This window comes from Typopeltis vanoorti, chromosome 12, assembly GCF_054136105.1.
Source record: "Typopeltis vanoorti isolate ZY-2024b chromosome 12, IOZ_Tvanoo_1.0, whole genome shotgun sequence".
NCBI classification, from domain to species: domain Eukaryota; kingdom Metazoa; phylum Arthropoda; class Arachnida; order Uropygi; family Thelyphonidae; genus Typopeltis; species Typopeltis vanoorti.
The window spans coordinates 71,034,716-71,052,634 of record NC_143560.1 but is presented as its reverse complement, the minus strand read 5'-3'; the positions used below and the strand labels follow the sequence as shown (position 1 = coordinate 71,052,634).

General features: G+C 37.8%; 1 protein-coding gene across 2 annotated transcripts in view; it reads right to left on the bottom strand.

Annotated features, from left to right (window-relative positions):
* Nucleotides 1-581: 581 nt before the first annotated feature.
* Arms (Ankyrin repeat-rich membrane spanning) overlaps nt 582-17,919 on the bottom strand; it is a 640,210-nt gene continuing 622,872 nt past the window's right edge. For both annotated transcript variants that reach the window (XM_090402051.1, XM_090402052.1), the window contains one exon: nt 582-1,788. In XM_090402051.1, the coding sequence (XP_090258177.1) occupies nt 843-1,788 (946 nt within the window). In that variant the 3' untranslated portion in view covers nt 582-842. The remainder of the gene's footprint in view (nt 1,789-17,919) is intronic.

Genomic DNA, 17,919 nt, shown 5'->3' with positions numbered 1-17,919 from the left:
GAACGGTCAGTGAGTTTAAAGAGTGGTATGATAGACTTTGTGTTTCTCAGGGGGGGACCTCCCCTCAGTGAGTCTTGACAGACTTTATGTCTTAGGAAGGACCTCCCTCGATGAGTCTTTTGACTCCTTGGAGGCCTGAATAATAATAATAATAATAAGGAAAATATATGATTCCTGCACTGATGATCAAACCCAAAGACAAAAATTTTAATAATGTTTGTCTTTAGGTTTGATTCCAGGGAGTAAAGCAGTTCTTCTTGGTGGTAGATTTTTGCCTATCACATTCAATAATGATCAACCTTAGCAAGACCCAGTCTAAATTTTGCTTAAATATCCTAATCATTAATCAAAAACAACTTTTTTTAGTACTACCTCTGTTGATCATACTGTGAACTTCTCTGTAAACTAAATAAACTTATTTTAAATAAATAGGTTTAAATTTAAAATAATGGACTGTAATATGGCAATTAATGCACCAAAACACTTTTAAAATTTAATTATCAAGTAAGTAATACAAAACAATTAACAAATGTTTCACAGTTAACAACTAAACTATGACATCACGTTAATGAAACAAAGAATACGACATGTTCAACTTTATTGCGATTATCTTCTGTGCATTTAGTTTGTTTCTACAGCAAATCTTGAAAACTGCACTAAAATAACAAAAGTGCAAAATAAATAAATTCAGTCATATTGCATATAATCACTTCTTGAATGTGCATGAAACACTTTATAAAAAATTAAACTTAAATAATAAAATTTATAAATCTCTATTTTACATTTGATTTACAACTGTTCTTGGATAAGTTCTTTTATAATTCTTGAAGTATGAGAATTAATTATAGAACTGTTTCATTATGCAAGTGGGACAAATCTGCAGATTCTATTGTAATCTGGGTATCTGAAGCAGAACCATCACTAACAGATTGTTCAAATACTTCAATAAGCTGATTTTGGGCTAAGCTGTAAGAGAGATGGCGGTGCAGTGGTGATGATGAAGTAGCAGGTGATGTGATCTCTGTCATTGATGATGAAGTGTTAGTTGGACTAAGATTATTATAAGAACAATCCATAGAGTACTGCCGTTGCAGTGGCCGTCGTTTCATAAAATATGCAGCCCCTTCTGAACAGCTTTGTTTAGGCGTAGTTTTTATTTGGGAATGATCAAGTGCACCTTTTTCCACTTTTGAATTATTTGGATAATGGTTAGATTTCACTGTATGCAGTGGTGAAACAAGAGGAGTGTGTTCATCATCAGAAAAAAAACCATCATTTTCATCTAAAGGGGTAGCAGCACTTTTAGAAGATTGGTTCTGCTGAGACAGCAAGTTGTCTGTGGACTTGGTAGAATCGGTATTACAACTTTCTGAAGTATCACTTTCATCATTTTGGATAGTATTTTTCATCTGACAAGCTTTAACATCAGTTATATTTCCTGAAGCAATATCATTTAGGGATGAAACACTTGAAAACTTTATTTTGGGTCTAAAAAGCTTTTCAAGACTGGCTGATGTTGGAAATATATCTGCTTTAGAAAATCTTCTATAGTCATGTTCATTGCTTTCATGACTAACAATGGAAGTTCTAGGAGAACCAACATGGTAGCTTATATCAGTGGTATTAAATACAATTTTAGATGAAGGACTAGATGATGCTGAAGGCGGCGTTATGTAACCCTCTCTTGTAGTAGTTGATGAGACCATATTATCACTAACAGAATGTACTGGATATTTATTAGAGGCCACACTTTCCACATCAGTGACCGAATCAGTCAACGAAAGAGTTCTGGAAATAGAAAACCATACAATACAGTTTTATTTCTTAAATACCTTTTTATAGAGAAATTTAAGGTATAATAAAAAAATCATATTAAATAAAGATATTTTCTGCATTTAGGACAAAGCTTCATGACATCCAACCGCCTGGGTTCTGAGAGGGAGGTTGGTTGGCTTAGAATGATTCAGAATTAGAATGGGGGATGGGAGGTTGATATTGAAATACCTGTAAAACTGCAAACAACAGGCACTGAAATTATTGATTTTTGTACTTTTTTATGTTAGGTATGGATTTAATGTTAAAATAATCGATAAAACTACAAAAAAATGTGTCTTAAGGGAATGTTCCAAGGAGTAAGCATCAGCCTTGACCTATCTGTTTAACAAGAGTCTTCCAAAAGCACAAGTCCCTAAGGAGTGGAAGGAAGGCAAAATTGTTACACTTCATAGAGGTGGTGATGAGGCTAAGGCAACAAATTATAAGCTGAGCTATATATCTGGAGTCGTAGTTAAGGTATTTAAGAGGTTGGTGAGCGATAGGATGCAAAAATGGGTTGTGTTAGATCGTGAATGAGGCCTGCCTTTACTAGACAGACACTCATTCGTGATCTAACAATGAAAGGAGCTTTAAACCAGAAAAAATACCTGTACTGTTGGTCAAAATTGTATGGGAAAGAAATAAGAAAGGGGGGGGGGGGTAAAGTAAAGTGTATCATATAATTGTGTATTGAGTGTGTATCTAATTATTAAGTGCATATCTATTTACTTCTTGAAAGGGAAAGTTTGTGAAATATTTAACGTGTAATTTTAATGCAGGAAAATAATGTGTATAAATCGAAATAAAGGAATGGTATGTGTAAGCTACGGCAAACAAAGAAAATGGGATGACTAAGAGCCTAAAGGGGATGACCTTGACAATGCAGGACATATATGGAGCAGAGGGTGAAGCTTGATGCTTTTCATATTCCCAGTTGTCTGTTTCGGGAGCAGTGATCGGAGAGATTTGTGAGCTATTTTAGCTCGCCCTAAGTGGTTATTCGTTGTTGAGTGTTAAGATGACTTTTGGTCTTTTGTGTTTCCAGTGGTCATTACCGTCATAGTTTCCAGCTTGTTGTATTAGTTGGTTTGGATGTGTAGATGTCTTCATAAAGAATTTTTCTGCTAGGGAGAGTAGTAGTGGAGAGATGTAGGGGGATATTTATGTCCCGGTGGATCTGGGCGTTCCTGATGAACCACAGGGCATCCAGTATCATTTGCAGGCACTTCTTCTGTAGTCTTTGTAGCTTGAGGATGTTTGTCTTGGAGATATGGCTCCAGGCTGGGGAGGCGTATATAATTGTGGGACGGATCACTGTCTTGTACAGTAGAATTTTGTTTCTTGAGCTTAGTTTGCTGTGTCTGTTGATCAAGGGGTATAGCTGGGCGATAACTTTTGAAGCTTTGGTGCATGTGCTCTTGATGTGGCTGTTGAAGCATAATCGTTTATCGAGAAGTATTCCAAGCTTCAGTTTCCAGGGAATTTTAGAGTTGAACAGAGTGATGTCTCCTTTGGGGGATGCTTGTCTTCTTGTGAAGAGTATCGTTGTGCTTTTCTGGGGGTTTAATTGTAGTTGCCAGTCTGTAAATGATTTTTCTAGATTCAGGATGGTGTCTTGTAGTTTTTTGGTTATAAGATGTGGTTGGCGGGATCACTAGTATAGCCGTGTCATCTGTATAAAGGGCGATGGTGGATGTGAGAGGATTTTGAGGAATGTCTGCCATATAGATGTTGAACAGGATCGGGGCTAGCAGGGATCCTTGAGGAACTCCAGTGAGGATTTTCCGTTGGGTAGAGACCGTTTCATTGATTTTGACTTGCATTCTCCTGTTTGAGAGGTATGATTTGATCAGGTGTATCATGTTTAGTGGAAGGTTAGCGATGATAAGTTTGTAGAGGAGGCCTTGGTGCCAGATCTTATCGAAGGCCTTTGAGATGTCTAGGAAGACGGCTCCAGTGTGCTGATTCCAATTAAATCCTGTGGTGATGTATTCTACCAGTCTATGGATCTGTTGGATGGTGCTGTGATTTTGACAGAAGCCAAATTGTTCTTGTGGAATGATATTTAGTTGGTTGACATGATCTTGGAGTCTGATGAGGATGATTTTCTCTGCTATTTTCCCTAAATTGGATAGCAATTTAGGGAAAATAGCTATCCAATTTAGGCTGATGGGATGGTAATTTTCAGGTAGGTGTGGGTCTTTGCCTGGTTTGTGAATTGGGATGATGTCAGCTATTTTCCATGACTGGGGGAAGTATTGCCATTTGAAGATGGAGTTTATGATGTTTGCCAGATATGCTATGGCTTTGTGTGGTAGTGCCTTGATGACTTTGTTAGTGATGCCGTCGGGACCTGCGGCTTTTTTGATCTTGAGATGGTTGATGATGCCAATTATTTCGGTAGGTGAGGTAGACATTATAGGGCTTGGATTGTCATCGGGACGATTTACTGTGAACCTGACTTTACGATGGATCTTGTATACATGGCTGATGTTTAGGTTCTCATATGCAGGACTGCATTGTTTCTCTAGATTTCTTGCTATGGCTTCAGGTTTGTCAGCATCTGTGTATGCAAGGTGCTGTTCTGCTTGCAGAGGGGGGGGGGGATTTGCTCTTGTTCCTGAGGTTGTTTAGGAATTTGCACATGGAATGATCTGCTGTGGAGATGGAGGTGAGCTTGTTGTCCCATTTTTGATTCCTGTGGTTCTGGAGAGCTTCTTGGGCAGATTTGTTTAATCTGTTGAGGGCTGTTTTGTCCTGGGGAGCACGAGTGTTGTGATATCTTTTTCTTTGTCTGTTTTTTTTCTCTTATTAAGTCCATGATTTCTTCTGGGAGACGGTTTTGTTTGTGGGTAATCGTGGACACTGTGGCTGCAGTTATGGCTTTATTGATTTGATTGGTGAGGTTCTTTATTGCCGTGTCTATTTCATCCTTGGCTTTTATATGGGGTACCGGACCCATGTGTTCTGGTAGCACTTTCCTAAGTTTCTCCCAGACAATGGAGGTTTTTTTTTGGGGGTGTGACTGGTCTTTGTTCCCTAAATGAAGTAGGATTGGGTTGTGGTCTGATGATAATTCATTCAGTGCTTGAATGCTGTGCTGGTATTTGATGTTGTGTAGGATGGCATGTCTAGGATGTCGGCTGCGCCAGTTGGGCTGTGGTGGGTTGGTTCGGTGGGGCCTGTTACGACAGCGTTGTTTAATCCTGTGTAGCTGAAGAGGATATGGCCATTTTTATTTGTGGTTCTGCTGTTCCAGGAGGGATGTTTGGAGTTTAAGTCCCCAGCAACGATGATGGATTCATTTATGCCTAGTACAGCATCCAAGTCAGAAAATAGCAGGGTCTTAGCGGGGGAATTGTAGGCGGCGTAGATTTTAAGTCTTCCAGTTGAGTTTGTGTGGACTTCGACACCGGTGAGTTCTAGGTTGGAGGTTGGGTGAGTATTCCATTGTGCCTGATGCAGTTCCTGATAAATATGGCTGTACCACTGCCTCTGTAGTCCAGTCAGTCATTTCTATATAGCCTCTCAGTTTTTGATTGTCTGCAGGTCTTAGATGAGTTTCATTAATTAGGATGATGTCAGGGTTGTATCTGTGAGAGAATTCTTGAAGCTACAGTGTCTTGTTTTTTAGACCATTGGCGTTCCAAGCGGCGATCTGTAGTGAGTCTGGGAGTAATCTAGTTTTGTTCATTAACAGGCATTGATAAGATGGTTTGAGTTTCTTTTAGAAATCTTTTTGTGGAGTTTGGTGAAGGGCTTGACTTACTGAAGTCTTGAAGCATGTTTGCCAATGAGGCTGTGATGACTGTTGTCATGCTTGGAAGAATTTGGTCCTGCTGGATATCTTTAGATGAGCAAGCTACTTCAGTGTATGTCCTGCTTCGACGGTGGCTTTCCAGACTGTTGGTATTTTCCATTTGTGAGAGCTGGTATTTTGTTGTCTTTTGTTAGGTGTCAGGCAACTGGGGAGCTGTCAAATCTGGTGCCTGTGGGCAGGATTGAGAGATCTGTTTCCTTTTGTTGTCTGTTTTATTCTTAGGGTAGTGACTGCAGCCTCTGTAGTTTTCCGGGTGGGGGCCCCCTGCAGTTTGCGCATTTGGCTGGCGAGGTCCTGGGTTTTGAACAGGTTGCTGTGGGATGGTTTTGCTCACATTTGAGGCATTTGTAGTCTGCTCTGCAGAGTTTCTGTGTATGTCCATACTTCTGACATCTGTGGCACTGGCCCAACGAGGCTCTTTCCTTAGTGGTTCAGTTGTGATTTTCAGACCACAGATCGTTGTTATGTTGTATATGTTCTTGTGTGTGTTGGGTATCTCTACGAGTACTAGGGGCATTGGACTCTTGTCGGCCCGTAACATTCCGCTGACTGTGAAGTGTGGGCAGAGAGATCTCCAGGACACCATCACAAAGGTTCTCGGACTGGAGGATACAATAAACTTTGTCAATAGCTCAGCTATACTATTCGCCAGACGCAAAGCCTTCATCCAAGATGACATCCAACTCCTTGGAAAAAAGATACCATGGCAGACAGAAACCAAATACCTTGGAGTACAGCTGAACAAAAAAGCTGACTTTCAACAGTCACATCAAGCTCATAGGCACAAAGACATCCAGAACCATAGCCCAACTCTATCCTCTGATCAACTGCAACAGCAAATTGGATACATGCAACAAGCTGTTATTACATCAGATGGTAATACGACCAGTAATCACATATGCATCCCCAGCATGGAGTCACACATCCAAATCTAACATCCTGAAACTACAGAGGATACAAAACAAATGCCTGAGAATGATACCAGACGCCCCATGGTTTGTCAGAAACACACAGATCCACAGAGAAACCGGATCCCCAGACATCCACTCTCTCCTTCATGACTATGCGGAAAAGTTCTTCAGCAAGGCACACTCTCATTCCAACCCACTAATCAGACAAGCTTCCAGTTATAGTGAACATGACTATTACAAACATAAAAGACCCAAGGCAATCCTGCTCTCAGCAGAACAGAGCTAACTCCATAGTTCACAAAGTGTGACCATAAGGCTCACAACCCCCCCCCCCCCATCAAACTTCTCGACACAGACAAAGGGGAAAAGAAAAAGCATTTTATACTTCGCCCAGCAAGCCAGTAACGCTGTTGTTGAAAAGAGAGAAAACAGGTGGGAGATAGCGAGTAAGGGACACAAGGAGAAAACAGGGAAAGAAAGGGAGGAAGGAGGTGAGGATGATCTCTGACTAGAAAGGGAAAGCTCGGATCTAAGTGAAACCCGGACCGTGATGTTTCCCTTTGAAGGATCCAGAAATCCCAGACACCAACCTCAAATGTTCCCAGCTAACGGAGGAATTTCAGTGCGCGTGAATCCATGAGATGGGAAGGAAAAGAATCTGCAGTGTGAACAAGGATCCAACCAGCATGCACACGTGATTCGCACGTGGTGATTCAGTGAAACAGTGAGCAGCCAGAAACGGTAAGGCAATTTTGTCCTTTCTAAAGTTAAGTGAGAGTGCTGAAGGAAAACACGTTAAGCAGTGTTGCTAAAAGGAAAACTGAAACTGATTTATTTGTCGGAGTAACTTTAGGAACATTGGACTGGTAGTCCGAAGAGCCATGTCAAGTGATTCTTGCTCAACCTAGTATGCAAATGTTACCTTAGCTCTTTTCCCTGAGATTTTGTCTAGATAAATTTGCATTAATTTTCCAAGTGCATGCCTTTCTTAGAGAATAATAAATGTGTTAATTTGTGAGATTTTCATGTGATATTGCCTGAATGTGGTTTAATCTATCATTTCATGTTTAATGTAATTTTATTAGTGTAAAATAAAACTTTATGTTTTGTCATTTAAAATCCTGGTATTAAATTTGTGTTTGAGACCGACATTTGCCACTCGCTAAACCATGAACCGTGATAAAGGGGAAAGAAAGATATAACGAAATAAGAAAGAGAAGGGGCCACGACTGCAATATTTTTTGAGAGCCCCCGAACATATCTAAGGTATAATAACTCTAACTGGCGCAGTATAAATATAAATTTGTTAGGGTTTGTTACGCAGCGAAAACCTTACAATTCCTGACCACAGAGAAAGTAGTTATAAGGCACATTCAGAATTAAGTAACATTAACACCCCAAAGTACGATCTGACATTCTTTGTTCTTGTTAGCATGGGTTTGTTAAAGGTAGGTCGTATTTCACGAACTTGGTTATGTACTATAAAAAGGTGACAAATATATTGGACAAGGGAGATGCATATACAGTGGTATACTTAGATTTTGCAAAGGAGAGTGGGAAAAGAACAAGAGGGCATCCTTGAAGGCTGAGAATGAATGCCACTATGAAGGGGGGAGGGTGAGGGCTAGATTTTTTTTCTCATAAGGTGATGTGTGATTGGAATGGATTGCCATTGGGTGTTGTGAGTGCAAGCAGTGTGAATGAATTCAAGAATAAGTATGATAGCTGATGTGCAGAGTATGTGGCCTTCCTTGATGAGTCCCAGACTCCCTGGAGGTCTCTCTTAATAATAATAATAAATATTTATTTATGACTAACATAGATGCAGTTTTGATGGGATTGGTATTTGATTTTAAAAATAAAAAATTCTCTTAATATCAGGAATCATTACATTCCCAAATCAAAAAATCAAAGAAAATGTGTTGAATGATTTGCAATTCTAATTTATTGCATAGAAAATAATTATTACCAAATATGAATTAGCACCATCTAAATCTATGTACTTTGTAGATTATATAACCATGTAAACACATAAAAATGTAATATAAATTATAGGAAAACTGTTATCTGAAAACATTCATAAAATTATAATAATTTTTAACATGGTTCAAAATATTAGAATATTCCAAATTTTTCCAATTGGTTTTGAGGAGAGCATAGAAATAGCATATATTTCAGTAACCGAGGGACTGACTCGTGTGAGGAATCATTTGCAAGTGGATTTCAGTTAATCATTTGCTAAACATGGTTTGAACGAGTGACATATCGAAAGCTATGAAATTTCATATGGTGTCTCTACACAAAGAAGGCCAAACACAACAGTTTATAGCTAAGGAAATGAAATGTTCTCAAGCAAGCATGAGTAGAGTATTGAGACAGTATTCTAATAACTGGAGTTTTCAAAATAATCGCTGCAATAGTGGTCGAAAGGTAAGAGAAGAGATTGAAGAATATCGTGAAGAAAAACCACTTCCAAAGTATAAGGTATTTTCACAGGAGATGGAAAGAACTAGCGTGAATGTGTTTAAATATACGACGTTGAGATGACTGCACAAATTGGATTTTAAATCATGTGTGCCTAAGACGAAGCTGCTTATGACTTCCAAGTAAAAGGCAGCTAAAGTGCGATGGTGTAACAAAGACTGTTGTGGGGTCAAGAGGACTGGAAAAAGGTATTTTTTAGTGATGAAAGTATGTTTTATGTGTCCCATGGTCATCAAGAGATACGTGTTTGGCATCTTAAGCAAGAAGCATTTGATAAAGAATGCATGAAATGTTCAGTGAAATTTGCAATGTCTGTCATGGTATGGACTTGTATGACCGCAGAGAGTCCAGGTAGGCTGTGTATTGTGTACAAAAGAGTCACTTCTAAAGTGTACCAAGAATTCCTGACCACTTTATATTACCAGCATTGGAAGATTTATGCGATGGTGATTTCCTTTTTCAGCAAAATTCAGCTTCTTGTCACACTTCCAAGACCACTACTAGATGGCTCAAAGAAAGGCAAATCAATGTAATTCCTTGGCCAGCAAACTCACCAGATTTAAACTCCATTGAGAATTTGTGGGGAATTATGAAGAAACTTCTTAAAGAAGTTGCTTCAAGAGACAAAAACAAACTTGTTTCTAGTCTGTTTTGATAAAAAAAGACTGTGAACTTCTAGTAGATAATATGCTCAGCGATTTATGAATAGTCATAAAAGCTAAGAGGGATGCAACAAAGTACTAATTATCATGTTGTTTCCCTTTGACTGTAATTTTTGTGTATTTATTTTTGCATTATTCTAATATTTGCACATTAAAAATTATTCTAATTTTGTGAATGTTTTCAAATAACAGTTTTCTTATAATTTATATTATATTTTTATGTGTTTATATGGTTATAAAATCTACAAAACATGCAGATTTAGATGATGCTAATTCATATTTGGTAATAATTATTTTCTATGCAATAAATTAGAATTGCAAATCATTCAATACATTTTCTTTGATTATTGTAATTTTTTGATTCCGAGATGTACTTGAAAGCTGAATTTTCATATCAGATTCAGCAACTTGTCTTTTCCTGTATATTATCTTTGTTGTAGTAGAATACACAAATTCGGTCTCACATAAGTATGTTTAAATTCTGTTTTCAGCAGAATACAACATTTTATTTATTTATTTATTCAATTTATCTCACAAATATATTATTTAATGATACCAATGAAATTAAAAAAGAGGAAAGATTGGAAATAAACTATGATTAAATTAAGATCTGTAGAGACAGAGTGAATATTGGTGGAGGGGGGGGATAATCATATAATTATATTATCTAAATATTAGTGCCCCCTGAATAAATCTGTGCTGATTTCCATAAATCACATGGACATTTTCTATGGGACACCTGTTTTAGAATGAAACATAATGACACACATATTCTGGTTGTCACACGTGTGGCCTATACCTCTATATAATGCAATATATATATATATATAATACCCCTAGAGTCAAATATCCACTAGTATGTAGTCAATAGTAAGTGTGAAGAACTTCAAAAGAAGTGTTATTATAGAATAAAATCAAATATTGGATACAGGTCAGAGCAATGTGTCCAACAATGCATGGTTTAGCAGATGAAAGAAGAATGCTTCAAAATACCTGACACAGATTATCGCAAACTGGAGAGTATGCCTAAAAAGTAGAAAGTGTGACTGGAGCCAAATTAAGTCCACATACTACTGAAACATGTGTAATTTTAGGTTTCTCTGAAATATGTGCTATCCTAATACTTATTTCACCACAGTCTATGCTGTATCCTTATATAATCTATATTACATACAGTTGTCTAGCCTGGCTGGCCGAGTGGTTAGCATGTCCACTCTCCAGTCAAGAGGGTTGCAGGTTCGAATCCCGCCGTGGGCATGGATGTTTGTGATTGTCTGTGGAAATACTAGTAGTGGCAGTCGGCAGTAGATGGCATTGGTGTAGTTGCAGTCAATTGGTGGATTGTGAGTGATGGAAGCAGAGCTGTAGAGTAGATGCCCTCGATGAGTCTTTGGACTCCCTGAAGGTGACAAATAATAATAATAATACCATAGTTGAGATTTTCCATACTGATTACCCACTTTATACTTTTTTTTTTTTTTAAATACTGATCCCATACACAAAGAGGCTGAAGGACCTATTAGCATTAATGCTGTGAGTGGGTTGCAGTTGAGGACTGAGACAGAAGCTTATTGATTTTTTTTTAAGGGAATAAAAAGTGTTAGTTGATTTTTTTTTTTTTTTTTTTAAGAGTTGCAGGTTGTTGTAGTTGTTTAGGAATACTTCACGAGGAAGGCTGTTCCAGAGGACAGAATAGAAGAGGAGAAGCAAGTTGAGTGTGCTTGCAGTTGCATGGTAAAGGGATGCTAGGCAGCTGCTGCTCTTGTATTAATGGGTGCAACAAAAAGCAGAGGAATGATGGTTGCCAATTCAGCAGAACAATGACCATTGAAGTACCTGTAGAACAGACAGCACAGAAACATTGCATCTGTGAGACAGAGGCTGAAGTGCATTAGTAAGGGAGATAATAATATGATATGAATCGCTCTCCTCCGAACAGCATCAAGGATTTTTAGAGAAGTTTCAGATGTGCCACCCCAAATATGCGAGCAATATTCTAAGCAAGGATAGATTTAGGATTTTATATAGTTAACAGTTGGTTGGGTGTAAAATAGTATCTTGAATGAAAAAATGCTTAGTTTTTTGGATGCTGAGGAAGCCATTGATGTGATGGGTTTATATCAGAAGAGACTGGAGGTACATGTTAGTCCAAGTAGAGAGATTTGATCATGTCTGGTGATTTGTGTATTACTAAGGGTAAGGGTAGATGAACTGAGATCTCTTCTGTAAGAGAAAAGGCAAGGCAGTGTTTTGGAGGCAAGCCTGTCCTCATTCCCTCTAGTTGTAGATGATCTTGTAGCTTGGGAAATCAGAGTACTGCATGGTTTGTCAAATGAGTAGGATGAATGGAGAGTACTATCATCTGCAAAGCAGTGAATAGGATTACTGTCAATCACCACTAATCCTAGTTATGCACTTATGCACAGGAGAAAGAGTAGGCGATAGGACAGAGCCTTGAGGTAATTCTGCATTGGTGTGGAAGCTCAAAGAGAGGGAACCATCTACCATGATTTGCAGAGAACGACCAGAAAGGAAGCTGGTAATCCAATTACAGAGGGTGACAGGTAGACCAAAGGATGGCAGCTTGTTTAGCAGACCTCGATGCTAGGTACAATCAAAAGCAATGGAAACGTCAAGAGCAACAGCACAAGTTTCTACAAACCTTTCCATAGTACATTTCATCCACACTAGTTGTCACTGATTAATTGGTGGGCTTCTAGACAGTGGAGAATTTGGCTATTGATGACTTAAAGTTGATAGCAATTGGTTGGTAGTTTGATGATAAACTTCTATTTCCCTTGTAGGAAGTTTTTCCACTTGGTTAAAATATAAATTAAAGATGCCAAGAAATTATATTCTTGGTTTAATCGAAGTGTAAGCAAACAAAGTTTGCACCTAAAGTAATTTCAGGAGAGGGCAACTCGTATATGGAAGCTAATGACTTCACATCACTTGCCTTAGTATCCCATAATGCAAAGCATATATCCTCACGGACATGTATAACGGCTATGCATTATGGAAAGGGTGATTACCCAGACCAGTTTTGACCTTTATTGAAGTCTCATCAGTGGGAGCCAGACCCAGAAGTGGTACCAAATTGACAACTGACATTTATGTTTTTAAGGGTGAAGCAAGATGATTTTACATAATAATCCAGTTTTTTGTGCCTAAATTGCAAGATATGAATATGGATGACATGTGGTTTCAACAAGACAGTGCCACATGCCATACAGCCCGAGAAACAATTCAATTACTGCATGAGTCATTTCCTGGTTGTGTAATTTCCCGTTTTGGTGATCAGAATTGGCCGCCCAGATCATGTGACTTCACGGCGTTGGACTTTTTTCTTTGGGGTTTTTTGAAGTCTAAGGTTTATGCCAACAAGCCCACGACCACCCATGCCTTGAAGGAGGAAATTGAGCGCTGTATCAACGAAATTCAGCCACATTTATGCAAAATGGTCATGGAAAATTTCGACAAAAGAGTGTGTATGTGCCAGCAAAGCCATGGAGGCCATTTACCCGATATGCTATTCCATGCATAACCCTATACTGTATACTTTATGAATCAATAAGAAATTACAACAAATTTTAATTAAAAACCTGTGTTTTCTATCAAAATTACTTCTTGCGTGAATTTTGGGACACCCTGTATATATATATATATTAGGGGGGATAATGCTGGGTATAGAAATAGTGGCATTTTTATGCTTTATACTAATGCCAGGAGTATCCGGAATAAAGGAGAGGAATTGGTGGTGCTGATAGCATCAGCCTGGCCAGAGATTATTGGGATTACTCAGATGTGGTTGACAGAAGAGGATATAATAACAGGAATAGAAGTAGCAGGATACAGCATTTTTTGGCAGGATAGGAAGGGAAAGTGTGGTGGTGGAGTACTGCTTATGATAAGCGACGACTTATGTCCTCTACGAGTGGAGGCTTTGGAAGGCAGTGACACTAATGATTTCGAAAGCATATGGTGTGAGGTAGAGATAGGCAAGATGGGATATTTAGTCGGTGTTGCTACAAACCAAGGAGCACAGAGGGTGGGGACCAGGAGATGTTTAGATAGATGAGCTTGGCAAGTGTAAGAAGAATGATTGTTATGGGAGATTTTAACTACAGCAGTATAAATTGGGAAGCGGAAGATGCATGTAGCAATAAGGGAATGGAATTTCTAGAATTCTTGAGGGACAAATGTCTTAGGCATGTAATAGAGAGAACAAGAGGCTCAAGAGTTTTGGATTTGGTCATAGCATCAGAAGAGTTGATAATAACTGAGATGATATCTCTCCCACCAGTTGGAGAGAGTGACCATGTGGTTTTAACTTGGAAGATGAATAGACATGCAGACGTATCAAAGAGATGGGAACATATATGGAATTATAAGGCAGGTAATTATAATAGTCTTAGATATCAACTTGGGGAAGTTTCATGGAGGTAGGAATTGGAGGGCAGGGATATCATTAGTGCTTGGGAAATTGTGAAGGTATATTTGTTAGCAGCAATAGTAAGCTGTATTCCACAAGTGAAGAAGAGGACACAATTTGGTGTAAAGTGGATGACAAACAATATTAAACAGGAGCTGCATGTGAAAAAGAGGCTATGGAAGAGATATAAGGAGACAGGTGAAGAGCAGATGCATGAAGAATATAAGACAGAGCCCAGGAGAGTTAACTAGTATGGTAAGGAAGGCAAAACTGTAATATGAGAAGAGATTGGCCCTAAGATCCAAAGAAAATCCTGGGGAATTTTTTAGCTATGTGGCCAGTAGGAGGAGAAATGATTGTAGAAGAATGACATTGTGGGATAAAAATGGGAATAGAGTGACTGATGCAGAGGACATAGTGGAATTGTTCAATGAACACTTTATTGGTGTATTTCATCCTGGAGGAGTAAATTTTAATACTACAGGGATAGGGCAGGTTTCAGGTTTAGAGGTGCAGAAGGAGAGCGTGTTGCAAATACTGAGTACTCTGGATGTCAGTAAAGCTGTCGGACTGGATGATATTTCGCCACGAATATAGACAGAATATGCTAAGGAACTGACAGCTCCTTTGACCTGGCTTTTCAATGAAAGTCTGGCTACAGGAAAAGTGCCCAGGGAATGAAAGGGAGGTAAGATAGTGCCATTGCATAAGGGCGGTAGCAGACTGGAAGTGTCTAATTATAGGCCAGTTTGTGTGTCAAACACACGAACTGGCCTATAATTAGAGAGAAATTAGTTAGGGACCTTATACAACATTGGGCAGATGAGGGTAATGTTATCTGTGAGAGTCAACATGGATTTGTGAGGGGGCGCTCTTGTTTTAATAATATGCTATCCTTTTATAATAAAGTTACAAGAGCAGTAGATGAGGGAAAGGCATATACTGCCATTTTCTTGGATTTAGCAAAGGCATTTGACAGGGTGCCACATGATAAGCTGATATTTAAGTTGTAGCACATGGGTTTGGATGTCAGGTCGATCAACTGGATTCAGGATTGGCTGTCCGATAGGTATCAGAGAGTTGTGTATGGTGGGGAAGTTTCAAGGAGGCAAAGGGTTACAAGTGGGGCTCCACAGGGCTCAGTACTGGGACCTATATTGTTTAACCTTTATATCAATGACATTGTCAGTGGATTGCAGGGGGATGTTCAGTTGTTTGCAGATGATGTGAAGCTGGGAAGGGTTATTAGTAATAATGCAGATGTCGTAGTACTGCAAGAGGATTTGAAGAAGCTAGACAGATGGGCAAATGAATGGGGGTTTCGGTTTAATACAGCAAAATGCAAGGTCTTGAGGTTTGGGACACATCGATATGATGCTGCATACTGTATTGGAGGAGCTATACTGAAGGAAGTAGGGGAGACAAGAGATCTGCAGTTAATGATTGATAGAAACCTGAAATTCAAGGGACATATTGCAAAGGTGGTAACACAGAGGATTGCTGCAATAATGAGAAGCACGCTGACCTGCAGAGATAAAAAAGTTATCATTCTGTTGTATAAGACCCTGATCAGACCACACTTAGACTACTGGTCTCAGATTTGGTCCTAAGGATTTGAAGGGGATAAATTAACTATGGAAAGGGTACAAAGGCAGATAACAAAGATAGTTTCAGGACTGTACAATGTTAGTTATGAGGATCGGCTGAGGGAATGTGGACTGCAGAGTTTGGTGGATAGAAGGAGAGGTGATATGATTGAGACTTTTAAACTGTTGAGAGGTGGTTACAAGGTTGACACTGGGGAGTTCTTTCGCTTGGTTGAACAGCGAGAAGGAATGATAACAAGGAGCCATCCCTGGAAGTTATGAAAGGAAACTATGAGCAAGAGGGTGAGGAGTGGTTTCTTTGCATGGAGGGTGGTTGAACCATGGAATGCATTGGTGGTGAGAGTGAGAACGGTCAATGAGTTTAAGGAGTGGTATGATAGACTGTGTTTCCTAGGAGGGACCTCCCACGATGAGTCTTAATAGACTTGTGTTTCCCAGGAAGGACCTCCCGTGATGAGTCTTTTGACTCCTTGGAGGCTTAGATAATAATAATAATTTAAAAAAAAAATACATTTTTATATACATTAAATTCTAATGATAAGTTTAATAAAAGTTCATAACTACATTACGAATTTATAAATAATTCAAGATACACATAAAAATACATTACTATAAACAAAGAAAATAACATTATGAATGTATATTGTGATAAACATATGCACATATATCCATAATGTATATATGATAATCATCTTTGTTTCTACTTTACGAAACAAAAATATTTTAAGTGAGGAAGGGGACTTCAATTGAGAAATCTGACCTTTTCACCTGCTATTATTTAGTCCACATATATTATTTAATAAAATGCAGTTTATTTATAAACAGTAAAGGGTCATATTTTTCAATAACCACTGAATTAGTTTTCATGCAAAATCATAAGAGGCATTTCCAAATTTTGGAGGTTACAAAAGTCAGAGGCCTGAATGCCTTACATACACTGCACTTCCATTTGACAGGTCTATTCTGTATATGAATGTATTTTTAAATGCTAAATTATTTATTAGTATAAATAGTAATAATGTTTATAGAGAAATATTAACCTTTTACCAGATTTTCATGACTTATACATAGAAGTCAAATTTTTCAAGAAGATGAAAGCAAACCCTGTTGTGAATTTACTGTTCAGTTGTTCAATGTGCCAATGATACAAATGTGAAATTATTGAACTTAAAGCTACATTTCATTTGCTTTGAAAAAACTTACATCATCAAGCCTTATTAAGATTTCCTTTATGCAGATATGTAGTCTGAATATGATTTCAAGAAGAGCAGCATTAAATGAAACTTTTAATAGGGTAATAGATACTCTGGCTTTCATTGAAAAATGAAAATATTTTAAGAATTAGTACTGTAATAAACAAAGGTGTTTCCATTCATTAAAATTTCATAGATGGGATACTTCACTTCATCATAAAATATTATTACCAGAATCACTTATATTTAAATTAATGTCTTCATTTGTAAAATTTTGGGCTAAGTTTCATAGCCATTGTCAATATAGTTATAGGAACACACTAAAAAAGAATAACAATTCAATTGAAAGCATGCAATATTATGGAATCGGCTGTAGGAGAATAGCTCTATCTACATTAATAAATATTCAAAATAAATTATAATATATTAATTTAGTTAATAAATTATTTTTTAAATATAAACAAAAATGTAATAATATATTAAGAAATACATGAATGATGAGTATTAGTCAATATATTTAAAATATATATATTATATTTTAAAATAATTTGTTAACTAAATTAATATATTGTAAATTATTTTGAATATCTATTAATGCAGATGGAGCTATTCTCCTGCAAATGATAGTGCACATAATATCACGTGCTTTCAATTGAATTGTTGTTCTTTTTAGTGTTTTCTTATAACTATATTGACAATGGCTATGAAACTTAGCCAAAAATTTTACAAATTAAGACATTTAAACATAAGCGATTCTAGTAATAATATTTTATGTCTCGATTTTTAGACAACTTCATACCATTTGGTGGGATTGAACTGGAAGAAGTGGAGGAAGCCAGGGATCTCGGGGTGATTGTGGATAGAGATTTGAAATTCCAAGGACATATTGCAAAAGTTGTGAAGACATCTCAGAGAATTTCTGCAATGTTGAGGAGGACATTGAACACAAGAGATAAAAGTGTGGTGGTCCCATTGTATAAAACTTTGATCAGACG